At 50.1% G+C, this 25,542-nt stretch overlaps 12 protein-coding genes across 12 annotated transcripts; 4 read left to right on the top strand and 8 right to left on the bottom strand.

The window, feature by feature from the left end:
• Positions 1–589: 589 nt before the first annotated feature.
• An09g03620 (uncharacterized protein) lies at positions 590–1,225 on the bottom strand (the record flags this gene model as incomplete). Its single annotated transcript, XM_001393642.1, has 1 exon — positions 590–1,225. The coding sequence occupies one exon, from the start codon at positions 1,223–1,225 to the stop codon at positions 590–592; it is 636 nt and encodes a 211-aa protein (XP_001393679.1).
• Positions 1,226–2,002: 777 nt separating this feature from the next.
• On the top strand, positions 2,003–3,917 carry An09g03630 (uncharacterized protein; the record flags this gene model as incomplete). The annotated part of the gene is made up of 3 exons (XM_059749735.1): positions 2,003–2,162; positions 2,222–2,491; positions 2,545–3,917. 3 exons carry the CDS (start codon positions 2,003–2,005, stop codon positions 3,915–3,917), a joined length of 1,803 nt encoding a protein of 600 aa, XP_059606268.1.
• A 360-nt stretch (positions 3,918–4,277) lies between these two features.
• Positions 4,278–6,048, bottom strand: An09g03640 (uncharacterized protein; the record flags this gene model as incomplete). The annotated part of the gene is made up of 4 exons (XM_059749736.1): positions 4,278–4,307; positions 4,449–4,875; positions 4,930–5,080; positions 5,151–6,048. The coding sequence occupies 4 exons, from the start codon at positions 6,046–6,048 to the stop codon at positions 4,278–4,280; spliced, it is 1,506 nt and encodes a 501-aa protein (XP_059606269.1).
• A 505-nt stretch (positions 6,049–6,553) lies between these two features.
• On the bottom strand, positions 6,554–7,287 carry An09g03650 (uncharacterized protein; the record flags this gene model as incomplete). Its single annotated transcript, XM_001393645.1, has 2 exons — positions 6,554–6,958; positions 7,027–7,287. 2 exons carry the CDS (start codon positions 7,285–7,287, stop codon positions 6,554–6,556), a joined length of 666 nt encoding a protein of 221 aa, XP_001393682.1.
• Positions 7,288–8,296: 1,009 nt separating this feature from the next.
• On the bottom strand, positions 8,297–10,094 carry An09g03660 (uncharacterized protein; the record flags this gene model as incomplete). Its single annotated transcript, XM_059749737.1, has 4 exons — positions 8,297–8,307; positions 8,410–8,513; positions 8,563–8,582; positions 8,811–10,094. 4 exons carry the CDS (start codon positions 10,092–10,094, stop codon positions 8,297–8,299), a joined length of 1,419 nt encoding a protein of 472 aa, XP_059606270.1.
• A 1,255-nt stretch (positions 10,095–11,349) lies between these two features.
• An09g03680 (hypothetical protein) lies at positions 11,350–12,691 on the top strand (the record flags this gene model as incomplete). The annotated part of the gene is made up of 5 exons (XM_059749738.1): positions 11,350–11,475; positions 11,561–11,662; positions 11,703–12,043; positions 12,170–12,359; positions 12,545–12,691. 5 exons carry the CDS (start codon positions 11,350–11,352, stop codon positions 12,689–12,691), a joined length of 906 nt encoding a protein of 301 aa, XP_059606271.1.
• A 684-nt stretch (positions 12,692–13,375) lies between these two features.
• An09g03690 (hypothetical protein) lies at positions 13,376–14,556 on the bottom strand (the record flags this gene model as incomplete). The annotated part of the gene is made up of 5 exons (XM_059749739.1): positions 13,376–13,492; positions 13,567–13,710; positions 13,900–13,982; positions 14,071–14,167; positions 14,449–14,556. 5 exons carry the CDS (start codon positions 14,554–14,556, stop codon positions 13,376–13,378), a joined length of 549 nt encoding a protein of 182 aa, XP_059606272.1.
• Positions 14,557–15,095: 539 nt separating this feature from the next.
• Positions 15,096–16,985, bottom strand: An09g03700 (uncharacterized protein; the record flags this gene model as incomplete). Its single annotated transcript, XM_059749740.1, has 3 exons — positions 15,096–16,018; positions 16,194–16,428; positions 16,482–16,985. The coding sequence occupies 3 exons, from the start codon at positions 16,983–16,985 to the stop codon at positions 15,096–15,098; spliced, it is 1,662 nt and encodes a 553-aa protein (XP_059606273.1).
• Positions 16,986–18,405: 1,420 nt separating this feature from the next.
• An09g03710 (uncharacterized protein) lies at positions 18,406–19,524 on the bottom strand (the record flags this gene model as incomplete). The annotated part of the gene is made up of 2 exons (XM_001393650.3): positions 18,406–19,082; positions 19,128–19,524. The coding sequence occupies 2 exons, from the start codon at positions 19,522–19,524 to the stop codon at positions 18,406–18,408; spliced, it is 1,074 nt and encodes a 357-aa protein (XP_001393687.3).
• A 511-nt stretch (positions 19,525–20,035) lies between these two features.
• Positions 20,036–20,944, top strand: An09g03720 (uncharacterized protein; the record flags this gene model as incomplete). Its single annotated transcript, XM_001393651.1, has 1 exon — positions 20,036–20,944. The coding sequence occupies one exon, from the start codon at positions 20,036–20,038 to the stop codon at positions 20,942–20,944; it is 909 nt and encodes a 302-aa protein (XP_001393688.1).
• A 295-nt stretch (positions 20,945–21,239) lies between these two features.
• An09g03730 (uncharacterized protein) lies at positions 21,240–23,608 on the bottom strand (the record flags this gene model as incomplete). Its single annotated transcript, XM_001393652.3, has 2 exons — positions 21,240–23,251; positions 23,602–23,608. The coding sequence occupies 2 exons, from the start codon at positions 23,606–23,608 to the stop codon at positions 21,240–21,242; spliced, it is 2,019 nt and encodes a 672-aa protein (XP_001393689.3).
• A 561-nt stretch (positions 23,609–24,169) lies between these two features.
• An09g03740 (uncharacterized protein) lies at positions 24,170–25,105 on the top strand (the record flags this gene model as incomplete). The annotated part of the gene is made up of 1 exon (XM_001393653.1): positions 24,170–25,105. One exon carries the CDS (start codon positions 24,170–24,172, stop codon positions 25,103–25,105), a length of 936 nt encoding a protein of 311 aa, XP_001393690.1.
• Positions 25,106–25,542: the final 437 nt, after the last annotated feature.

The following is a 25,542-nucleotide window of genomic DNA, read 5'->3' on the forward strand; positions in this document are numbered from 1 at the left end:
GTTTATGAAGCAGGTTGAGGATAGCTCTGGTGGGTCGTTTATACGTTCTAGGCTCGCGGTAGTGGCTAATACTGATTCGTCTAGGGGCGTGAAGGACGACGACGAGGGTCGATGGGCGAGGACAAGGCGTACCCTATATACTATGTGAGACCAGGCAAGTTGATAAATTAGATTGGGTTTCGACGCGTTAGCTCAATCCGATCATTGAACTGGTACTAAGACCAGCATCATATGAAGTAAGACAAAATAACATACGAGTGATCAGTCGCGAGAAACATGAAGTCGAGAACATAACTAGAGAAGGAGGAAAAAACAACACACGACGACGAGTCGCGACACAAAATCAAGTCAATAACAGAATCGGAAAGGGAAAAAACACACGAGGACCAGTCACAAGACCAGTTCAGAGAAGACCACTCCAAGGAAGACCAGTCCGAGGAAGGCCAATGCATCCGCCACATCCTATCCAGATCTCATCCCAACGAGCTGTCCGTAATCAATCCTAGGCGTGAACCAAAGGCGTGTCGAAAGTAAGAACTCGCATTAAGAGACAAACCGAAGAGACATGGCAAAGGGGCAGCTTTGCGAGTTAGCGAGGCGTGTGGCGCTGAAAGGTGCCCAACCATTCGCCCCAGCCGATCACTTTGCCAACCATGGCTTCCTTGATAACTGAGATGGTCGCTTTGTCAGGCTGAGCAATGTCGAGGGGCTCGCTCAGCGCCACGATGGTGAAGATGTAGCGATGGTATCCGTGGCCGTAAGGAGGCGAGGCACCAATGTAGGAAGAGCCCAGCAGGTTAGGCACGTATCTCCAACCAGCAAAGGTGACGCGGCCAGGCATATTAGGATTCTTGTCAACGTCGTCATCATATGCGACAAAGCAAGTAGGTGGAATCTCGAAGAACAGGCCGTGGACAAAAACCATAGACGGGATAGGGACGTCGGGATCCTCACAAATCAGCACAAACTCTTTGGCTTCACCGGAACGAGGCATCGTCCAGCGAAGGTGAGGAAATCTTCCTCCTTTTTCGAGGTCGAGATAAGTGTGATGTTCGAGGAGGCTACATCCGGGCAACCCGCACTCCGGAGCCTCGAGCTTCATGTTGGGCTCAGATAAGTGAGCAAAAGCAGCGGACTTGGTGATAAGGTTCTTGTCATGGCCGCGGATGTAGTACAGAATTTTGAACAGCAAAAGCTGCAAATAGAGGAGGAAAACTGAGAACATGGCGCCAGCAACCCTCGACGGGTGGTAAGCACTTGTGAAAGGTTTTGTACGATCAAAGAGAGTGTTCGAAACAAGGAATATTTAGAAAGACAGTACGTGTCTGGAGGGTGGTGATAGAGGAAGAAGAAGGAGAGGAGTAGAAGATGAGGAAGAAACAATCGACGTGTTGTTGACAGGGAAGGGCTCAACGCAGTCGAGGAAAAGCACCTGAACCGGCCCGTGGCCGGCTGCACTAGACTAAGCGACATTTCCATAGAAATAGCAACAGTCTAGTGTTACCTTTTGCCAATTTAATAGCCGTCTGCCAGTCATACTCTCAAGCCCAGGAAATAATGGCCCGCGTCTTAAAGGGGCTAAAGCCGTGAGAGGATGATTCACTGGATGAACAAGAGAGCCCGGAATAAGGCAACGATGTTGTAGAAACATGTAGCATGGCAGCAGATTTCACGATCAGGCATGGGCACAAGCACAAGGATATACCAACCTGACATGGAATCTAGTGAGGGCACATGAAAAGATGTGAAGCCGGCAAGCCAAGCCGATATCAATCGATCGGATCAGTTGCTCTGATAAGAACAGTCCAAGTGGATCCCATGACGTAGCGTGCATTAGTGTGAGTTGTGCACATTCTCTGGCTGAGTCAGCAGCACAACACTGGCTGGTCTCATCTCCGCAGGTCTCCGAGACCTCCGAATGTGACTTCGATCGTGTTTTCTCCCTTGATGGACCTGCTGTGAAGTTCCTCTGGTCCCCTGCTCTTCATTCCCGCTTCCTCTGATGGCTTTTGCATCTCCGCCGGCCTCTCCTCCGGATGAGGATGGCCAGGCCCGCGCGCCGCGCTATCCCGGCGAGGATACAACACCCACCAGCCGCCAGGAAATCTGGGGATGGTACGCCTATGGTATCGCTGCTGAAGTGTTTGCGGTATGCGGCGTAGGTGTGTGATGCCTTCCTTGAATCCAATCCGGTATCTGCGATGCTAAAGATCTTGTATAGGCTCATTCCTTCCCCTCACACTGGAGCAATTGGCCCGTGAGCGCGGGTTCCTCCAAAGCAGCCATCTGCCGTGCGTCGGTCCCGACTCGCCCTCCGCGCCCAAGGAATCTTCACCAGCCATGTTCCGCCGCGATGACACCAATGAGCAGTGTGTGGTTGGACTGATGGGATTAGAGATCAACACGGCCAGTTTCGCCATGTATACCTTCTCTCTGGCGGTTCTGGTGCAGGCGTTGACTCTAATCTCGTTCAGCGCACTGGCAGACTATGGTATGATCTGTTGCCCTATTGTTTCATAAAGCAATACTGAGAATGCAATATAGAGAACAACCGCAAGACCCTTCTCGTCACATTTGGATTTATTGGATCAGCAACAAGCATGCTGTTTGTTTTCATCGCGCCCCCAGTATTCGTGCTGGGCGCGCTCTTGGTCGTCGTTGGAGTCGTCTGTCTCGGGTCATCCTTTGTCGTACTGAACTCATTCCTACCAGTGCTCGTCGCAAGTGACCCATCCATTCAGAACAGCAACAAGGAATCTGCCGCCGAACTGCATCGGCTGGATCCAGAAGCCGAATACGTGCATGCCCGCACATCCTTTGACGGGGACGAACCAACCCATCGCCCTCCGACCGGGCTCGGCTTAGGCGGCGCAACAGGCACTTCCTCCCCAGAATTGCAGCTGTCCACCAAGATTTCCTCCAAGGGCGTTGGTCTGGGCTACTGCGCAGCAGTATTTGTCCAAATCCTTAGCATCTTGCTCCTCTTCACTCTGTCCAAAACTTCGATCTCCAAAGCCTCTGGCACGCTCCCTTTGCGCTTCGTGCTCTTGCTCGTCGGCATTTGGTGGTTCAGCTTCACCATGGTGAGCCGGCGCTGGCTGCGCAACCGTCCCGGTCCACCCCTCGAATCTACTTCAACCGGCGCGAGTAGCCACCAACCGCGCTGGCGCATCTGGCTTCACCTCGTCGCCTTTGCGTGGAAGTCACTGTGGAAAACGGTCAAAATCGCGCTCAAGCTTCGCGAAGTGATTGTGTTCCTCGTGGCGTGGTTCCTCCTGTCAGACGCAATGGCCACCGTCTCGGGAACAGCGATCCTGTTCGCCCGCACCGAACTCAAAATGAGCACAACTATGGTTGCCCTCCTTTCCATTACTGCGACATTGTCCGGCATGGCAGGAGCGTTCCTGTGGCCTATTGTTTCCCGGTACTTCGGTCTCAAGTCCAACCACACCATCATGGTCTGCATTGCGTTGTTCGAGCTCATTCCCCTTTACGGTATGCTTGCATACATTCCCCTATTCAAGAAATGGGGCGTGATCGGACTGCAGCAGCCATGGGAAATTTACCCGCTTGCCATCGTGCATGGCGTCGTTTCCGGCGGGTTGTCCTCGTATTGTCGGAGTTTCTTTGGGTTGCTGATTCCTCCTGGTATGGAGGCTGCGTTCTATGCACTTTACGCTGCGACAGACAAGGGGAGCTCGTTTATCGGGCCTGCAATTGTCGGGGTGCTAATTGATGCGACAGGACAGGTGAGGAGTGGGTTCTTCTTCATTGCGGTGTTGATTGTGTTGCCTATTCCTCTGGTGTGGATGGTGGATGCGGAGAAAGGAAGAAAAGAGGGACTCAAGATTTCAGAGGATGTGGTGAGGGGTGGAGAGGGAGAGGATGAGGAAGTGGAGGGATTGCTCGCCCGGTAGACAACAATAGATGGTAAAGATATACAGTCTTGGATATGATTTATGGACTGAATGAGGAATGAGAAGAATTTCGAAAGTCACACATATTATCGATGAGAATCACGCTTTCATGAGCACGTGACCAGTTTTATCTCTATATTCACTATTACTCAGATGTGCCCATGTGCAATTCACGAACATAGTGACGGTTAATGTCACTCATCATCGTCTACAACGACCACCATCCAAACTCCCACCTCCCCATTACTTGCCAGCAGCGGCGTGCAATGAACCCATCTATCCCTCCCCTGTGCATTATATCTCGTCAACCATTTGATCCTCGCCGTGACGCTCCGTCCGCTCATTAATGCATGCAGCAATTCATCCCTGACTGCTGCACTGCTCCCAATTCTAGAGAGGAAAGAGGACTGTAGTATTCCAGGAATTTGAAGCGACGGCGAAGTAAACAATATCCTTAGGGATGGATAAGGTCGGACGAGAAGATACTGTAAGAGTTAGCCCTCTGCCCCATATTAGGTGAGGGATACTTACATTCTCGTAAGCGCCCACCAACGCTGTACCTGTCATGATGCTTGTCTCTCTTTTCGCCTTCGGCTCAACAGAATCCTCGCCATCGGCAACAGACCACTTTGTCCGGGAGCTATTGCGCAATGCCGGAGAAGTCACCGGCTGGAAGAGACTTCCTCCAATATCTTGGGTGACCTTCAACTCGCGTGGACTGAATAGCTCACTCAAATCACGAAACTCGTCTTTCTGGATCCCAAGGGGTGCATCTGTCACTTCAACACCATCTCTCATCTGTTGCTGTTGCAAATCTCGCAGCGATTCCATCTGGACGCCGTCCATAACCAATCCACTAACATCGATCTGAGCACCAATAAAGTACCGCACTCTGCCATGGCTGTCGCATAGTGGAGCACATTGGAGGAGATTCATAAATGGTGAGCCATCCCGACGGCTACATCGTTCGACTGTCAGCGAATGATCGCAGTATGGGTGCAGACAAACTCACTAATTCAGAAACAACTCTGAATGATGCCTCCCCGCTTCTATCGCCTCCTTAATTCTCCTCACACTATTCGCATTTGTCTTTGGTCCCTGCAAAAACCGACAATTCCGACCAAGCACGTAGTCCATTCCATACTGTGTCGTGCGATGGAATTCTGCGCCCCGCCACAACCAACAAATATCAGCAAAAGAGCACACACTCAGCAAAAACAGGAATCTACTCACCCTCCGAAGCAAAAACTATCGGATTGTCCCGCCTCGATGGATCCGTAAGACAGAATACCTCCGCCAACCCCTTCTCCTCGTCTGTTCTTTGAAATCTTTTCGGTAAGGTCCCCCTGACCCTTTCCTCCACTACCCGGCTGGTAATGCCGATGCAGCGCGAGGTAATAAATGCAGGGAGTTCCTCGTCAGTGAGTACCTTGAGAGCCTCCTGTACTCGTTGTTGCAGTGCCGGGTGGGCGATCTCTCCGATCTTCTGTCCTAACAACCCCGACGTTGATGATTTCGGCTGAGCATCATCGACGACGCATCGCACCAAGCCGTTCGCGTAGTCTATTGCCTTGAGAGCCTTGCGCGCCGTCAAATAATAAGTCAACCGATGGAGAGAGCGGGGACGTTCCTCAAGCAGGAATTCGCGAAATTGCGCAAGATAGCGCGGGTTGTTCAGAATGGTGAGCATATGCTCCGATGAGAATACGAGATCAGCGAGACGCTCAAGGTCATGAAGCGGCGGAGCTTCGTTTGTATCGTGCGATGGTGCAATCAGATCATAGGATAAGCCAGGGTCATAGACAGGATTGAACTCTTCAGATTCGTCATAGTACGGGTTCGGCTGTTGAAGAAGGGGCAGCTCGTGAATCATAAAATTCCTACGAAGCGTCTTGATAGAAGGCCTCGAGATGAGGGTTTTCGTTGCGACATGTGCACGGCTAGGAGGGCGAGGGAATCCCAGGAGGATCTCGCTGGGCCGTCGCCTGTGCCCCTCTCGCGATTCATCTTCAATGGTGGGAGCGGAAGAGGAGGATGACCGCCATGGCGAAATCGCGTTTGAGGGAGGGCAATTATCCAATGCGACAGTGGATGGGTAGGAGCGCAGCGAGCCTGCGTCGAAGTGGTCCATGTCTGGCGCTGTGACTGAGTCTATGACTGTCGCATATCCGATCTCCAGGAGCCATGACAATTACACCCCATTTATACAGCATACCGGTATTCGCAGACACGACATATCCAAAGATCGCTGCTATTTACGACGGTATCCCCTGAAGACAGGTAGAAAAGGCAACCTCTCATCGCGTTCTGAAGCGATCGAAAAGAACCGCCGCGGCGTAGATGCGAACTCCGATCGATCCGATTGCCGCAGGTGTCAACCACGAGATCGAGAAAATGTTCATGCGTGATGCAATGCCGCATGCGATGTGTCTGCTCCACTACTGATCTACATCCGCAGAAGCAATCTGGGAAAAAAACAAAAAGTTTAATCGAGGGAACTGGTGGGCGCCTCTTCAACATATTGATTGACCCGTCTGCGGGTATTTTCGTTATCCATTCACAGAGCAGGGAATCTATATCCCTTTCCACAGCTAACCCATATTCTGCAGGCACAGATCCCAATTGCAAATCCCCATTCAATACCTAACCTTAATATAGGTAACCAACTCACCCTCCTCCAATGCCGCACCGGTGATGGGATCCTCACTGTCAGGCCCCAACAACCGGAACAACCAGTACGGCAACTTGGAACCAGAATCAGAGTATTCCTTAATAGCCCATGTAGTGACATTGTTGGCGCCAATGAACAGCCCATCCTGCTGCGTGCCGTTCACATAGTGGTGGTAGAAGTCGACCGGGACGGACGCCTCCTCGGGCAATCCCCACATCAAGAGAGCGGTATAGGGGATAGAGCTGATGTTCAAGGGCTGGTAGCTGTATCCGCTCACGCCGGTCTCAACAAGACCGTTGAGGATAGAAGGAGAGGAGTCATCGCAGATGATAGGGTTCTTGGCCTCGTCGTTTTCGGAGCCGATCGCGATCTAATTGACAATTAGTCAATCGTTAATTAGATAGATGATGGTCAAGAAGAAAGGGGAGATGAACATACATATCCCTCGTGGATACCAGTCTCTCCAGCAGTGCGGAAGACAACGCTAGTATCACCAAATCCCTCAATAGGGCAAGCCTGATCCGGAGCCGTCACGTTCTTGCAGTCGCTGGCAACAAGCATGAAATAGCCGGTGGTTCCGGTCTCCGGGTAGTACGAGTTGATGTTGGCGCATCCTCCGGTTGCACGAACGGGCTGCACGGCCGAAGCGTAGGCAGAGCCTGCAAGCATGGAAACTCCGGTCAGGATAGCGGGAATCATGGTGATGATGATGATGCGGATAGTACTTGTGATGTGGAAATCTGAGCCTGGAGTACTAATATTCCTCGACGGGCCAGACAGCCATATTTATACCATGCTCATGGTACAACATCCTTGCGATCCATAGTATTGGCCGAAGTCGCTCACAAAAATGCGACTCTAGAACTTGAATTCCCTGATTCTGTTAGCATGAATCCCTGAGCTAGTTGGGTTCCCGAATAGGCAAAAGACCCATACTGAAGCTCGTGGGGGCCGTTCAGGGACCAGCGCGTATTGGTGGTTCGTTTAATTTGGATGGGGCGAATTCGACGGCTCGATCCGTCAATTTGGCTCCCATAGGAAACTTCCCCCTTTAGCGACGTCCCATGGTTAGGCACAAGGTTTGAGGCGATTCTCACCATGGAAGGAAGCACTATTTGCTTTGGACCCTGGCCTCCGGTGATGCTGCCTGCAGAGGGCGCGGTGATGCCTGCTTCAACGTGCTTAGTGCATAGGTAGTGTTGTGCCCAACTGGGTCTACAGTGAAACATGTCCAGTCGGATTCCCCGTCAACTATTGACTGTGAAGATGCTTGGCTCGGCAGTGGAATTGTTCTCGTGTCGTGGGGCGCATGAGGCTGAACATGTCTGCTAAGTGTACAGCCGTGGTCGGAGATTTGCCTGGATGTCCGACCGTAGGCAATCCATATCTGCCTAAGGAACGCAATATAACCTCAGATCGGATGCCTTGAGCCGTATGGGAATTAGGCGTCTATGAACATTTGTTCCTTTAGGCTACAATCCTCGAAGTATTATCGAGAATACTTGGTTGCTAAATTTCTAATTTGTTGTCGAGTCTTTCCCGCCGTATCCCCTACTGAGCCGCTCGATGCCTCATCGCTAAGGCTGCATACTGCATACTGTTAAAGAACCATGTCCGGACGTGCATAAGCAAGCACTTCTTAAAATTATCACTGTTGTTATCTAACACATTTTGTCACTCCAAGCGAGCTGCTATTCAAAAACACCTTTTACACGGCACCTATAGCCAAAGTATATCCCGACAAAACTAAAAATTCCGACCTTTGCGGACAGGAAAACCTTTCATTGCAAAACGGCGTCTTTCATCCTTATACCCACTCACAATTATACATTGACATTCTGACAGACAAAGCATTTATTCCTTTTCGCTCTGGTTTTGTGGGGGATTCAAACACATAACTAATGGCAACTTTGATGCCAATTTCCCTAGAAGGGGCAGTTATAGCGGATATGGTGTCATGTAATATATACACACAGTGCATTCGTCTTAATGGTCTAATCTATTTTCTCCCAACATAACAAACTATAGACAATATAGGTGCCCGACCGGCATGGACAGACAGTACCATCTGTCTCTCACGGTACATCACAATGTATAATCATATCGTAGCTTTCAACGTCCTAGCACGTGAAAGGTTTACTTATCTCCCCCGATCGAAACTCATTAACCTATAAATATCACGTTAGCATGAGATCTTTCATGTCCGCAGGGAAATCACCTACCAGCTCTGCAATACTAGAATAAGTACCGCAACCGAAAACAATCACACCGACAATAAAGACCACCAGGTTACAGATTGCAGGCTTTAGATTGTGTTTCTCATACCAAGCCCCATCCCTCAACAGCACAAACCACATCACCGGAGGAATGTAAAACGAGAGACCGGACACAAAAAGCGCCGAGATGATGGAAAGCAGCTCCGAAAAAATCGGAATAGCCTCTGCAATGACCCAAGCGAGAGCAGTAATGAGGGATATAAGAGCCAACCAAGTCATCCAGCCTTTACGGGTGTTGATGAAGCGGGCGGCCGAGTCATGGTAGAACTTGCCGTGAATGTATCGGCAGACGACTGTCACGTTGATGGAGCCGGAGATGAAGATAACTGGCAGGGCTATGCCGAAAACCACTCTTGAAATGACTGGGCCGGCTGATAGCAGCGCGGGTGATTCCACCCCCTGGCCCACGAATGCGTAGATAAGCGATCCCGTCAAGGTATATATGACGATTTGAATGCCGCCTAGCCACCAAAGGGTTTTGACGTAATCCTCCGGGGTATGCATATCTTCCATGAACGAAGGCAGGCAGCCAGCGAAGGAATAAGCAAAGACAATATTATTGGTGGCCACAATTGCCTGCGAGAATGTGATGCCAGCCATGGGCCATGCCGACCACGGGATATGATCGGCGGAGAAGGTACCACTGGAATTAGAGCTCTGAATGCCTGTAGCAATCATAGTGATGCCGATTGCCAGGATGATTGAAGCAAAATCGATATAACCAAGAATGGCAATTTCGGCAAAGGACGGAGGAATGGCGAGGATCATCAGAATGGCAGCGGAGACAACACTGAAAACCACCGAACACACGCTGCTTTCGGCGATGGTCTGGAATGCAATTGCGCCCGTCAAGCAGTGAGACCCGATAACAAAGACCAGTAGGGCGACAAAACTGCCCACGAATATTTTGCCTCCGATATTTCCCAGCAAAAGCTGACCGACATCTGCGTAGTGCCCAACCTCAGGGTACTTCAATTTCACTTGTCCAATGTTATAGCCCGCGTACATGGCTACCAGTCCGATACCGATCGTGAGGATAACACCGGCAACCATGCCCAGAGTCGCGAAGGCAGAAGGCAAGCCCAAGCTCCCAAGAGCGATGGCCTCCACTATGGAAATAACTGTGAGGCGTTTCCATCCTAGCCGGCGAAATCTGGCATTGCCCTCCAAGATGTACTGAGTCTCGGGATCGGACAGATCCGGACTCTTGGGAAGGCCTTCACTGGCCATGAAGTCGCAGTTCAGCAATTGTTGTCAAGATTGTTATGTAAATTGGGTATGAGACCGGTGGTGTCTACTCAAAAATAAAGACGTTCAAAGAAAAAAGAATCGGGGGAATGGGGGGTTTAGAGATAATCAGATGATCAGATAAGATGGAAGGGACTGATTACATCCGAGGGAATTTCCCGGCCGCGCAACCCCACCCTCTCTGCAAAACCTTTCCAACACTAAGACATCACTAGTCCACTTCGGAGGATTAGTGGCTTACCCCTCACGGGTTGTCCAGCATCAGAACCATGGTTTCGATCCTGTTAGTGGTGCAATTTACTCGTCAAACCTAAGTCCTCACAGTTCATTTCATTCCATTGACACGAGCATAGGTAGCTGTTCAAAATGTCCCCGTCCTCGAAGAGGCGAAGATGGAAATAAATTTACCCGAGGCCCAGCATGCGTTCATGGCCGGAATACGATGATGATAAGAAGCCAAGGGCGGGCCGTTGATATTAAACAGTTCCTATCTGGCCAATCGAGAACCTATGTAGGATGATAGGGAATCCTGCCAAGTCGTCAATTGGTGTTAACCCACTCAACGACATTACGAGAAACCATTCAATTAACACTTCACAAGAACAGTCGGTAAATGCCTACCAGGCTTTTGTTTTACCAACACAGTAAAGTGTCATTTTCTTTGGGTGAAATCGGGTTGTACTTACCTTTTAGTACAATACTGATCTTGCATCGAGATTGCATGTACAATGTTCTGCCAACCAAAGTTGGATGAAATTGACATGCATTCGTTGTAAATTTTCTGATCCTCGTGAAGTCAACATGAACAACAAAACAAAAATGCTTTGACATGAATCTTTTAGTCCCGTAAAAGTGAAAAAGAAAAAGAAAGTTCACACGTCCATATTACTAGCCCGAAGCTGGTAGGTCATAATATTTGGTAGCCTACAGCATGAATGAAGGCTATGTTACCTGTAACCTGTAGTTCTCCTCCCGCTTCATCCCTTCTTCCTTTCACTACTCTCCCCTCCCGCCTACGCAAGGAAATTGAGCGAACTCAAAAAATAAACCCAGGAGATCAAGAGAGATCTGAGCTGACGTCCATTTCTGCCCGACACAGACCTCGAATATGAGGATCATTATCTCGCGGCGAGATAAAGTCACTTTCCCACATTTCCGTCTGATGAGTGATGATGAGGCTCCCTGCTAACAAGCCGAGTCTTCAAAATGTCAACAAAGTGCCATAGGAAACGATTCAATGAATGGCGCAAATGCCTCCTCTGTGAGCTGCCGTCTCCAATCGCCCGGTCTTTCATTCTCTGCGGATGCCACCACTCGACGACTAGGGGATTCTTCTGGAACAACCGGACGAGTCCAGCGTCGAGTATTTGGTACTATAGCCTCAGATCGTTGATGCCAAGGCTCTTTCCTTCGCTCCTGGTTGTTAGACGATCGCGATGATGGTCGAGCGCCATCATCCTCTCGCTGCCGGTGCCGGACAGATAAAGAAGGAGAAGGAGAAGAAGCAAGAGAATGCCGAAGCCGCTCGCGGGACAGCCGCAATGCTGCTAGTCCTTGTGTAATATACTCCTCGTTATGCTGCTGCCCCAGATTGGGATTGAATTGGAACCCGAAGATTGGGTATCGAGTGTGCTCTGGATCCGACCCGCCGTCGAGATAGACGTACGCGTAGTCAGTTTTATTTGTATGCAAGCGATCCTCGCGCCGGATGTCCGCATGGGTTCGATGCGGCCACCGGCTGGGGAGGGTGTGGATCAGGCTGCGGACGTAGAGCGGGAAAACATTGGGAGCAAAGCGGAAGAAGAGCCGGCCACTCTGGTAGGAGTCAGGGGATGCCCACTCCTGGCTGATGGACGTGTCCTGTTGGACCTGATCCCTGAGTTTGTCGCGCGCACAGTGGAAACAGATGTGTTGTGCTGTTTGATGGGGTGGTAATGACGATGGCAAGAGGGATGGCAGTTGTTTGTTCCTGTCTGTTGTCTCATCCATGAAATCGGGCAATGAGCCGGCCGCGTATGTGAAGAAGGCCACGGGGTCTCTGGTGGTTTGCCACGCAGGGTCAAACACGAAAATGGAGAGCTTCATGCCCCGGAGACTTTTCAGGCGGCAGAGCTCGAGGAGGCCACCATCCCAAAAAGTGTCTCGTACCGCCTGCACAGGGAAATGAAGAGAAATCTGGATAGAGATGGCAGCGAGATTGGAGAAACCGAGACTGATCAACGAAAAGGTCTCATTCCATTCAGCGAGGTGTGTATCCATCCCTTGCTCCGGTGGAACGCGTATTGTGAGATACTGTATCGATTGAACTTGCCAGCGCCGTAAACAAAAAGAAAAATTGGAGAAACTTCCAACTTCCTGTGTGAAGAAAATAGTGCGCATATAGGGTAAATGTCGGGCTTCATAATAGATCTGTCGGCAGGTGAAAAGTAAAGAAAGATTCATCGAATTGCTCGCAAGATCCTGCGGACAAGGATAGTCTTGAGATGCGATTTGAGGTGCGATACCCGTGTACCGATCAGATTGGAGGATCTTTTGCTGTGTTGTCACACATTCTGGGTGGTCGCAGGTTTCGGATATGATTGATGAATGATGCCGCATGAGGTTTCGCTGTATCTTCAAGGAACACTTCGAAACCTTACACTGAACTGTAATTGGCTTTCGCTCAATAGGGCAAACATGATGATCAAATACTGCTTCGTAAATTAGGAGTCGGACCTCTGCAGGTAACGATAACAGATGTTGTCTTGCAGGTGCTGATTTATGACACGTTCCTTTCTCTGAAGAACCCATTGCAATGCAAGTGTGAGGGATATCTGTGGCACTACTATGGAAAAAAAGAGTGAAAAAAGGGCGAAGACAAATATGTGCGTTGGTGTTCTGTGTCAGCCTTATGTCAAAGCTGTCTTATCAGCGAGCTAATTTAGTACATTGCAGCAGAGCACATGATAGGCGTCTAACCAACATTCGGAAAGCCGAGCCGAGACACATAAGCTTGCCATGAAGTTGTTCAGACAGAAGTAAATGAAACGTTTAATTAGGAGTACCATCACGCTTAATCAGAAATCAGAGGGACAGAAACGAAGAGAGTAGTACACTGTTCAAATAACAACACAACATCAGTGCGCTCCACCAGAATTTCATCAGACAATGACTTAAAGGCAACTCGCCGATAGCTATGAAAACACTTGTTTCCCCGTAACGCAGGGTTACCGTGCATTCTTTTCTCATTGTTGCTATTCACCAATGTCTTTGTGTTCTATCGTCTATCTCGGACAAGATCTGAGTCTCCCCTTAGAGCACTCAACGGCCTCATCCCTGAATGTGAGTTCGATGCAGACAGTATCATCGAACAGTAAACCATTCTCTGACAACGCGAGGTTCTATGCACAGTTCCAATGAAGGAAGTTATTTTCTGGCCGCATGAAGAGTTTTTGTCTCCGGCCATCAATCTAACCGGTCGATCACGGAAGTGGTGAGCGGTGGCTGTCACAATTGCCAAGTATGTTCGCTTCATCCAACGTACACAAAGGCATCTGTGCTGAAGCATTGCCGCCATTTCGTAGAAGGTAATGGCTTTATAGCGGCTGAAAACTCCAAGCTATACAATCTCCCAGAACCTATCGATATTGGTTAAAAGCCAGTGTTCACTTTCACCAACTATATTGTCTGGTAGTGTTCAACCTTCCTAGGGCCATTGATGAGCTCAGTATTTTAATCATCAAGCCTAGTCCATGATCATGTATCATAATGAGGTATTACTTTCCAATAAAGCCGATCCACATCACACCCTGTACAGGGATGACCAGTCAAATTCAAGCGGGCAGTTGATGGTGTCTGAGTGATTAGAATAAGTCTCCGCTACAGGCAGCACTAAAAGGGCAAGGAAAAAGAAAGTAGTGTATTGTATAAGTTTTGTCTTAAATGAAGATATGCTAGATACTAACTCGGGATTAAACACCGCTATTTACATCCCTCCAGCTTTCATCGTGTAGTGAGTATTGCGCAGCCCACGTGCATTCCAAATTGCTTCCAGAGCACGCTACGGAAAGGTCTCGCTAATGGCAGGAAAAGCCAGTCTCTGCGCTAACATATTTACCTGCATGTTATTTACTTCGAGGATGCTCTAGCAAAGGTCATAAAATGTGAAGTCATCCCGTCTCTGACCTAGCCCAATATCGCCCAGTCGTCGGCGACTAGAGGACGCTGGGTACAGTGGAATTTTCTGTTATATCACTTACTTCTCCAACCGACCAGATCAATGACGATCCCAATCTACAACCCGACCACCCGGAACCCAAACCCTAGTAAGAACACACTAGGCAACAATATCCTTTACCTCCAAAGTGACTGATGCTATAAATGCTCGGCCGACGCACGTGGGGAGCCTAGCCCGAAACACTCGGACATTGTCACTCGGTGGGGCAGAAGAGTAAATCCCATCCATGGTTGAGCGATCAGAACTAGATGTCTAGTTATCCAGGTCAGGGTTGACCGGCGCTCGTAGTAAGTTAAAATGGATTGACAAGGTTCCTCTAGAAGCGTACTACTATCCAGACGACCCGATTGCTCGGGATGCGACGTGTGGTCGCCAGCATCGTTGCGGTTGGTTCGCGCGGGCGGAAGAACCAAGAAAGTCTTGCAAGTCGCAGTGATCAGCGGGACCGTGACTGGATCAGCTGGTCGATCTAATTGTGTCTATGCTAACTCTAACATAGTAGTCAAGGTAATAGATTTTTTAGGGTTGTATCATCAAATATACTACTACTACTACTACTACTACTACTACTACTAGTCGGTGGTATTTTCGTGCCAAGTAGTCTATTTTTTTACAGTGGTAGCTATCTCTATATTACTAGTTGATATTAGATGTGTCTGTGTCGGTCGAGAGTACTATGTAAATACGCCACCATGTTTTGAAGAACGACTCCAACCTGCCACCGTCCAATCAAAACATTTGCACCAAATGAAAGACAATGGGAAAAGTCAAGCACACTCAGTAGCAACATGAACATGGACCGGTGCGCAGATCGGCGCTTCGGCCACGTACTCGGCCTCAAAGCTAGGCTTTTTACTCACCCGGTACTCCAGCCGATCAGTCCAAAAATGCGAGAAAGCGGCCTGTAACGTGGGGATGGCGCCATACAGTGTGCCGGAAATGGGAAAGATAACTCGCTCCAGCAGACATTGTGGCATGTACCACTTGCGTCGTGAGCAGCCAGTGCCGGGAATTTGAGCGGCATGCATGTCCTGCATGCGCCGGTCAACACAGATCTGATGCCAGCGGTCGTATAGCGAGATAGCCAAGTTCATGCCGACGAACGAGCAAGTACGAAGGGTATTGGTGAAGTTGAATGCGAATGCCAAGGTCGGGTGCATATGGCCACTGGGGTTGCATATGGTATAGAACACGGAGAACACCAGAAGGATCGTGACATGGCAGGGCAGGAAATGAGCCTCCCAGAGGAGGTGGGTGAGAGCTAGCTGGCGTGGCCGCAGGACAAAGCAACGTCGGAAGCGCAGATGGCCCATCGTCCGTCGTACCGCATATCCTGAATCTAGAGCCCCCCACATGTGTCGCAGCGCTTGTCTGTATCGAGCAACGCATGTATCTAGGTAGCACCGCCATCCTCGGCGAGTGTCGCTCGAAACATTACACTGACTGGCGGGGACATAGATGGCCTGTGTTATCAAGTTACCCGAAGTCTCAAAGTAGCACTTCAGCAGCATGTGCATGTCCTCTCCAATCGCCGTTGGATCGCTATCCCATCCCCCAACCTTTTCTGCTAGGGATAGCGGTAACGAGTAAACTGACGTGGGAATAGCAAGCACGGTCCCTGGGTACATGGTGGATAGGCCGGCGAATCCCCAAAGGAGATCGGCACATCGCACTAGGACGGGACTTTCGACTGAATTTCGATCAAATATGATGGGGCAGCAGTATAGGGTACGCTCAGCCTCCAGAAGATTCAAATCACGAATGCGTTGTATCTCGGTGAAGTAATCCCTGGAAAGATGGGTATCGGCTTTACCCCTAGGTCAGTAACTAGGCTGGAAGAGGGAATGAATGGAAGATCGGCGTACCATCTATGACTGTGATGATAACATTACAAGTTTCCATGCGCAGGGTCTTATGGTGGACACCGACAATATGACGTGCTGCATATGCCACGTTGGAACCCTTGCCGGAAATCTCACCGTCAATTCCAGAAGGATGAAATGTGGTTTGAATGGTGCGGAACGAGGCATCGAAAGTGGCAGCTAGCTTCATTGCCTTTTCGACGGCATTTGACTCTTTCTCCTCCATGGCAAGGTAGATCTAAAACGAGTAAGCATCATTCAGCGGCGACCACATTCCAGACTAGGCCAGACCTCATAGTGAAATCTTGCATGTGGATGGCTTGCCAATACGCTTAAAGTAGTTCGAAGGGTGTCCACGTCCTCACGGTAGTTGGGCACAATAATGGCGTGAATAATGTCTATACCCCGTGAGTGTGGTATGGTCCGCTCTCTGGCTGAGCCCTGCAAGGTGCTGAGATCCAGAAGGTTGTCGCCTGTAGAGTCCAGTTTGCTCGCATTGGACCAGATGCGCCTTTGGAAAACCTGCCGCGTTCGCCTTGTCACCCAGAACAGCGACCATGTAAGTCGGAGTGTGAAGGAAAACATGTTCAGGTGAATTACCACAGTGTATATGGAAAACAAGGCTTGCGCCAAGGTCAGTACACGGTTGGGATCATGACCCGGTTTCCTAGGTGGCGATGGCCTCAGACCTTTCCTGAGGTTCCAGTCCGCATTATCGAAGAAAGCCAGGAGAAGAAGGGCTATCAGTAGCAGAATGCTAAACCCAGGAAGGCAGCGCGAGCTCCATTGAAGCATCTTGTATGACTGAACTTAAGTTGGGAGTCTAGGTGTTGAAGAGGTCGTCAAGGCCCCAGGGGCAGCCATCGGTGCCATTCTACTCCACTATATACTACAGCTGGAGGAAACCAAGGAGGACAATGCAGCTGCCGCGTGAAAGCCCCCTAGTGCTGATACCGGGGGAAAGCTGGCGGCCACTAGGAAAGCGAATAGGGCCCTGGTGGTGATCGTCGAGTCACCAATCATTAGCAGGCTGCCGTCCATGTGGTTCCAGACTAATAGGAACCTCCTCCCAACTCAACAATAGCTTTTTATGAGCCGTCAACTTTCAATCAGCAGACATATACCCAGTCATGCGTCCATCAACACATTGACTTCATAAGGAACAAGCCTTTGATTAGCTTTGTGGATACGGTGGGGGGCCCTCCAGTCCATCAGCAAAGGCCATTGTCCGAAGCAATTTCCGAATTAGCGTCCGACTCGCCATCCGAACTAGATTCCGAAACAATTTTCTAATAAGCGATAAAGCTAGAGTATCAAGCGCTATAACATCATGTTTAAGAGTATATTGTCCCCGACGGAATGTAATAGTCATGGGGGAGTTCTATCCACTGGCAATACGAGCACAGTAATTCTCAGCTCGCCGTCACGATGTATCGGAGAGTGCAGCTTCTGAATGATGATGATGGCGGGCAAGGAAAGACGACTTAGAATGCTTGATTGCCTTTGTAAGAGCCCCATCACCCAGTTTCTTCCATCGACACAGCGCAAGGCTGGCCTTCAAGGCTGTTACGGTATGTCATGACGAAGTACGCTAAGAATCATTAATGACCGGTCGAACCCCACTGCCGATTCCAGAGACCGCAATACGATGGGGAAACCGAGATTTTCATGGATGGTACCGATCAAATCATTATGGGTTTAGCTGAAGCAACAGCTTCAGAGGACACCATAATTGCCTCATCAGCACCAGAGCGCCTTGGGGCTAATTGGAGACTGCAGTTGACTGTCAGGCTGGCCAAGTCACATGGCCTTGCATTAGCGCCCCCAGCATTCCAGGACACCGGAGAAGCTGCAATGCATTTGAAGCATTGACCTCGCTATGACTAGTCTGACCTTGACCTGCTCCTCAATACCCAGGCTCTCTAGTCCCTCGCATGCACTATTGTAGTTCCCGGCCAGCCGCGAAGATGTGGTATGACACAAATTTGGTGCTAAGCAGCGGGCAAGGAACATGGGCTGGGCTCAGGGGTAGCAAGCAGGACGGTGCCATACCGCTAATCCGAAACTTGAAAGGCTGGAGACGGATGCCGGAGGGATATCCGCCCGAGCCCGCATGGGAGCCAAAGTCTGTGTGCTCTGTGGAGATCGAAGGTCGATCGAAGGTGGTGATGAACTATCGATGCAATATGTGCCGTAATGACTTCGGTTCATGAATTTACAAAATTGCTCCTCGGGAGTAAAACCAGGCCTTGACCTGATCAATTCCTAAAAGCGTACTGAGGAGCATCCGTCCAAACACATCCACATCCGACGGTCGCGCGCGTTCAAGCACATGGCCAAAATCTGCATTGCAGACCACAAAATGCTGGTTCTCGTTCCATGCAACGGCAAAGTCAAATGCAGTCTGTGCACTCCACAGATACGCTGATAAATACCATGAGTGGATGAGGCCCAAACGGCCGTCGCAGCTGAGATTGTTCTCACCCGTGACTAAACGGTATATCTGCACCAAATAAAACGTGAAGAGGGCGGTGCGACGCGCAGATTCCTGATATACCCACTCAGTCCAGGACTGCATGACAGCATCCATGGGCGCAGTCAGGGCAGTGTCGGGCTCTGCGGCCGGGAAGTAAACATAGTTCAGAAGGCTGAAGGCCGATGTTTCCAGCATAGGAATTAGAGGTTCGGCGGACAGCCGGGCGTGGATGTCTCCGTCGAACAGGCGCATTATCTGATACAGTATCAAGGACTGTGTATGGGCGAGTGCTTCAAGCGGTGTTTTTGGAGGCGGGGAAGCGAGCAAGTCGTCAATGCGGGTTTTGAAGGAAGAGAGGATGACTGGAGCATTGATTTCATTTCGAGCCATGTACAGGGCGCAGCAGGCGACGGCGTCTGCATTTCTTAGCATAGAGCATAGGTGAGGTGCTACAAACGTACCTTGCATTGACCTGGGCATGCCATCTTTGTACAATTGGCGATGGCACCAGGGCGTCTGGTTTTCTAGGACCATCATTCTTGGTGCTTGTTTCAGCACATCCATGCCGAATTGTAAGCGCTCCGTTACAATAGCCGAGATAGACAGCGAAGACCTCGTTCTAATCATAGTGGGACCCGGACCTTCCTGTGTCAGCGATAATCCAGGGATTTCCAGAGGCGGGCATTGGGCCAAAAGGTTGGTTACTTCCGTTTCGGGAGTGGGAAGCTCAAGAGCACATAATGAGTCCACCTCAGGGAGGTGCAAGTGGATATCGGGCACACACTGGGCTTCGGCATGAACCGGTAACAAAGGGTCTTCCAAGAAATTCATTGCAAGCGATGTTGCCTGTACGTCCATGCTTTGTGGTTGTCTGCCAGGGTAGATACAGACTTGGTTGCGGCGGGCACATCGGAAGCAGGCTGGCCAGGCGAGATCACAGCGTCGCTTGGCGATTTTGCAGGCCTCGCAAGACTTCCGCCGCGGTGGAGCGTTAGTCCGCTCTGCTGATGAGTTCATGGGTCCCAATTGATCGAGAAAATGCGAGATTTCTGGAAATATGTGTGGACAGTGGGAAATCCAACGTAAGATGGCTGTGGAGGAAAACAGTGGGGCGGCGGAGTTCCGCCCGCTAATTTAGCTCAACCAATGACCCTTGGTTTAACAAGTGGAACGCCGCGGCGGACTTTTGTATACTCTCCCTGCAAATATCTCAACTCTCGTCTATATAAACAGCCAGAATGCCTCCAACATGTTACCATCTTCATCAACATCATTCCAGTCTTACAATTCACTCCTCCACCCCTCTTTCTGCTTATCACTCCAATTACTCTCAAAACAAACTTCATCACCCATCAATCCACCACACATCATGTCTGTCTTCGTCTGTGGCGCAACTGGCACCCAAGGCAGTGCCATAGCAAAATACCTCCATGAAAATGGTATCAAAGTACACACCGTCACCCGTACCCCGCTCTCCACAAAGGCCCAACACCTTCGCATCCTGGGTGCTGATGTGACCGCGGGTGACTACGACAACGAAGCCTCCCTCCGAGCCAGTCTCACCAATTGCACTGGTCTCTTCCTAAATATGGTCCCCGACTTCCAAAACCCCGACAACGAAGTCATCCGTGGCCGGCGACTCCTCACTCTTGCCAGAGAAGCTGGCATCAAGCATGTTGTCTACAGCAGCGCCTTCGCCGTCAACGAACCCCACAAGATCCGCACCTTCACGCCCACTGGTTTCATTGGGAAGATGCTGCTGCCTAAACAAGCACTGGAGAATGAGGTCCGGACAATGGGCTTCGAGAGATGGACTATTCTGCGTCCTGGGAGCTTCATGTCGAACTTCGTGGCGCCAATGGTATATATGTATTCTGGATTGGTGGATAAGGGATGCTGGGTTACAGCGTGGACCACCGAGACAAAGATTCCGCTGGTGGATCCGATGGATATTGGGAAATTAGGGGCAATGGCGCTCACTGATGAGAAGTTCCATGGCAAGGAGATTGAAATTGCGGGGGAGTTGTTGACTGTTGAGGAGATTGTTAGCCAGCTGCGGAAGGCCACGGGCCGTGATCTTAAAGCTGCTCATTTGACGGAGGAGGAGATCGAAGTGCAGGCTGCCGTCAATCCGCTCATTGAGGCGCAGTTGGCAATGCGAGACATGGCACAGTTTGCGAATTTGGAGAAAACGAATGAGTGGAATCTGGATCTGGGAACATTTGAGCGGTTCTTGAAGAGGGAGAAGGAGAAGGTGGTGAGGACGTTTTCTGTTTAGATATTGCTATGGTTTTGTGGGATTTCCATTCATTTTTCGACTTTGTTGCAACAAGATAATAAGATTCTTAGCATCATAAAGCTTTTAATAAGCTGGAAAGGCTCTGCTAAGTCAGCTGTGACTCTGTAGTCAACGTCCCCGATTATCACATGATCAGTGCGAGAGATATGTCCACGAGTTCCTCCTTACTTAAGCCAACATTACATGTACCAATATAAACATACTATAGACCGAAATCTCACAGTAATGTGCTCCCTTTCCAAATAAACAGACCAATATTTCCAAGGTGTCCCTTCTAAAGCTTCCCATGTACAGCCCGGGCCATATTCTCTCCTAAGAATATCATTCTATCCTTCCGTGACTCAACATCCCATTGTGACGGTGGCTGTACACCAGAGTCCGCAAATGACTGAACGTATCTTGCTGCCATGATAACGGCTACCTCATTACCATCAGTGCAAGCATCATACATCAGCAGACAAGAGCAAACGATGGCTTGTAAATGACCAATTATTTCCCTCCCCCGCCAAAGCAGCTCCGCCTTGTCAGCCCGATTCGTGATTTGGACGAGACTCTCCAGTCTTTTCTTGACGAACGCACACTCGTCGGGAAGCATATGTTGACAGTGTTGGAGTACATTGTGCACCCATTTCCCGAGGACGTTGTCGATGACTTCACCATCACCGAGGCGTCGGTCCTTAATGACTCTTACCACATCCTCAGCCATCACACTAACCGTACCCTCCCAGATGGGATTGACCAGCGTATCTCGGAAGATCCTCGCTACATTGAGAATCCCACCGTCCTCATTGTTTTCGCAATAGCCAACCCCACCGAGTCCTTCCATGCACTCCCTGAGACCTTGGACAGAGCCCACGCTGGACAGAGCCTTTAACGCCGGGGTGATGAGTCGAAGCAGAGTTGCAGCTTGCTTCCTATCACGCGGGATTATGGCAGCAGCTTTGGTATTACGAACCATCAGGTCCCATTCCTGCTCGACGGACCCCTGCAGAGCGATGCCAAAGAAGACCCAGTGCATGGCTGCCGCATATTTTACCGTCTCACCCGCCATCCAGCGCACGTGCTGCGGGATATCCTCAAGAAGTGAGCCTTGAACTTTGCGAGCTCGTGTGTATGCCCGGCAAATGGCTAACCCACGGCCCCATCCCGCCGTCGAGCCGGCCGCTGTGTACAGGCGGGTGATATTGAGGATGGTCGCAACCTCTTTTACACCTCGGCCCTCCTCCCCGATCAGCCAGCCGCGCACCCCCTTGAGCTCCAACTCCGCGGTAGGCAGTTGCTTAGTGCCCACTTTGTTCTTCAACCGTTGCAAACGGATACCATTCAACTCAGTGTCACTCGAAGATGACGCCGACCGTCCAGCGCGCCGCCGCACTGGCGCGTAGAACAAACTGAGCCCTTTGGTGGTCTGCGCCAGCATCACCGTCATTTCCGAGTCGGTCGCACTGCTGAACCACTTGAATCCATCAATACGCCACGGACCAAGCGGCATGCCGTGCGCGTCGTGATGGGAGGCTTCCTGAAGCAGTTCTTCGCGAGTCAGCCGACGTGCGATCGTCTCAGTCCCGCGTACGTCGCTGCCACCCTTTCGCTCCGTCATCCATTGCCCACTTGTCCAGGCGACTTTAGGGTCCCGTGAAATGAGGCGCCGGTGTGCCTCGCGCAAGACTTCGCTACGACCGGGTTGGTCCCCGTCCGGTTCATTGAGATGAGCTGCCAGCAGTTTGGCTGCCCCATCCGTCATAGAGGCAGGACACCCCGTCATGGCAGCGCTACCGGACCAAACATGGTTGAGGGCAAATTGATGCACGCGGCGATTCCAGGTTGTGTTTTCCGTCTCGTATGCGACACTCACGAGACCTTCTTCCTGGCCAATTGCCTTGAGCGCCTGCCAACCATTTGAAGTCCATAAGGGATTAACACGGTTTTCCTCGCCGAAGGTGGTGAGCGGACGGAGAACAGGCGGGTTGGTCTCTGCGTCGACGCTGTGCTGAAGGATACTAGGCTCTAGGGCACGGCGAGAGAGATTGTGGATGGAGTAGCCCGCGTTGCCGCAGTTGTGGGGAAGATAAAGCTCCAGGATCCGGCCTAGAACTACATCGTCGGATGAAGAGTGGTTTCCGCGGGCGCTTGCGGTAGTGAAGCTATAGCACGGCGGGATAGTGGGAAGGGTTTGAAAGAACCCTTCTGTGGATGATGAGGGCTTGATAGGTGTCCGTTCTGCCATGTCGTCTGTCTCGATAACTGGTCCTCTGGAAGGGGAAACAGCTTGACGGAAGACGAGAGCTGATATGTAATGTCTCCTCAGCATGCATGTCAGCAGCCCCCCACATCACTCGGCTCCCGACCTGCAGAGACCGAGGTATCTACGGATACGCAGGTTGGTAGCAACCATTGGGCAAAAACCGGTTTGATTATATTATAGCTCAGTTTACCACAACCTGTAATGCAGCGAGAAACAAAGTATTCACATTATAATAAAAATAAAGATGGCCGGGTACCGAGGATATACGCAGAGCTGCATAGAGATGAAGGCAACAGGGGATTGGACGGCAATGACGCTCTGTGCCACGGAGAAGAATTGTAAGGCCAAAGACGGACAACGATCGGTGGCACATGCATCACGTGGCACTTACCCCGCATATTTTTAGGGCACGTGATTTTCAACCAACCTGGACACAGCCTCAGGCAGTCAAACATATATTGATACGTACCTCAGGCAGAAATATATGCCTCAGGCTAGGAATGTAGGTTAGCGTTTCTTCCCTTTCGCAACCATTATACTTCAAACAAGTACATCCACGCCAATCTCTTGTGAAAGATTTGCATATATAGAGATGCATTATCTGGCTATTTCTTCCCAAATCTCAACTTTCTCGTCTCCTTGTCCTACATTGTAGAACCCATCATCCCGTTCAGCTCGGTCATTTCACAGATATATTAATCATCCCCTTACGTTCCTCTGTTTTCTTGAAGGACTGCTTAATATGTTGCTATCACTATCACTGTGCTGAATGTGTCAGAGCTTCGGATCCAATACGTACTAATGATGCTTGTAGTGTTGAACCAGCCGTGTTGAACAGAGTCACGGCATAATTGTAGCGTCACGGTAACTCTTAGGAACTACTCTATATACCTCCCCTCTTTCCGCTGCATATAACCAGTCAGATTATTCTACCAACAACCCTAACTCCGACAGAGACTATGTCCCCCACCCCCGGCATCAAAACCCGATTCCTCATCCTCTCCGACACCCACGGCGCAGAGCTACCCGAATCGTGCTTCCAGCACTCCTCGGACATTGTAATCCACTGCGGTGATCTCACAACCTCATCCTATATAACCGAGTTCCAAGCAACAATCAAGCAACTCCAGCGTCTCAAAGCCCCACTCAAGATCATCATCGCCGGAAACCACGACTTCACTCTAGACACACCAACCTTCCAACAAAAGATCTGCGAGGCGGGCCTCGAAAACGACCCCACCGTCAAGAATGTCTACGGCGACTACGAAGAAATCCGCACTCTCTTCAAACACCAACAAGAGAACGGAATCATCTTCCTAGACGAAGGCACACACTCGTTTACCCTACCAAACGGTGCGAAACTCAACATCTATGCCAGTCCCTATACCCCCTCCCTCGGGGACTGGGGCTTCCAATACCATCCTGGAAAAGGACATGACTTTCAGATCGACAAAGATGTTGATGTCGTGATTACCCACGGCCCACCTAGAGGAATTATGGATTGCACTGAAAATGGAAGAGCCGGGTGTCCGGATCTTTTCAAAGCCGTTGCCAGAGCTAGACCCCGGATGCACTGCTTTGGACATATTCATGAAGGGTGGGGTGCGATGATTGCACGTTGGAGGGATAGTACTGTTATTGGCAACGAACCTTCTCATTTCACGGCTATTGACTATGGACGGTCGACGGTTATTAATAAGCTGTCGAAGCTTGATTCTATGACATCGCCGGCTGTTATTCAGACAAGCCACTGCACGCATGATGCGGTAGCCTTGATACCGGGCGATCAGACATTGTTTGTAAATGCAGCGTTTGAGGGCAACAATATATCAGATGGTGGCCTTTCAAGGCACCCGGTTTGGCAAGTTGATTTGGAGCTTCCGCCTGCTAGGTAGGCAAGTCAGCAACACATCTATTTTTGAATATGGTATGATGCGTGAATCTTTTTGGTATTCACGTGAATGGATGTACTATGGCCTCTTCCGGAGTGTATTTCCCATACGTATATTTAAATAGCCTCAGCTCTACAAAATCATCATTGATTGTCTATAACCATCATCATTCATCCCGTCCTTACCGTCATATTACGTTCTTTATTTTAAGGATCTAAATATATCAGAAAGGAGATACCGCACCAACTTTGAATCTATCCACTCTCCTACGGTAGTCATGCAAATATACCAGTCATCTCTATCTCGCCACACTAGAGCAGATCTGCATTTACCGACAAATCCTAACAAGTGAGGGCCGTTGTAGAATCCAGCGGTATATCAGGTAGTCCACCAACACAATAGACTCACAAACAAACCCTACTACCTACCCACTAGTACAC

This window comes from Aspergillus niger, assembly GCF_000002855.4.
Source record: "Aspergillus niger supercontig An09".
In the NCBI taxonomy this organism is placed as follows: domain Eukaryota; kingdom Fungi; phylum Ascomycota; class Eurotiomycetes; order Eurotiales; family Aspergillaceae; genus Aspergillus; species Aspergillus niger.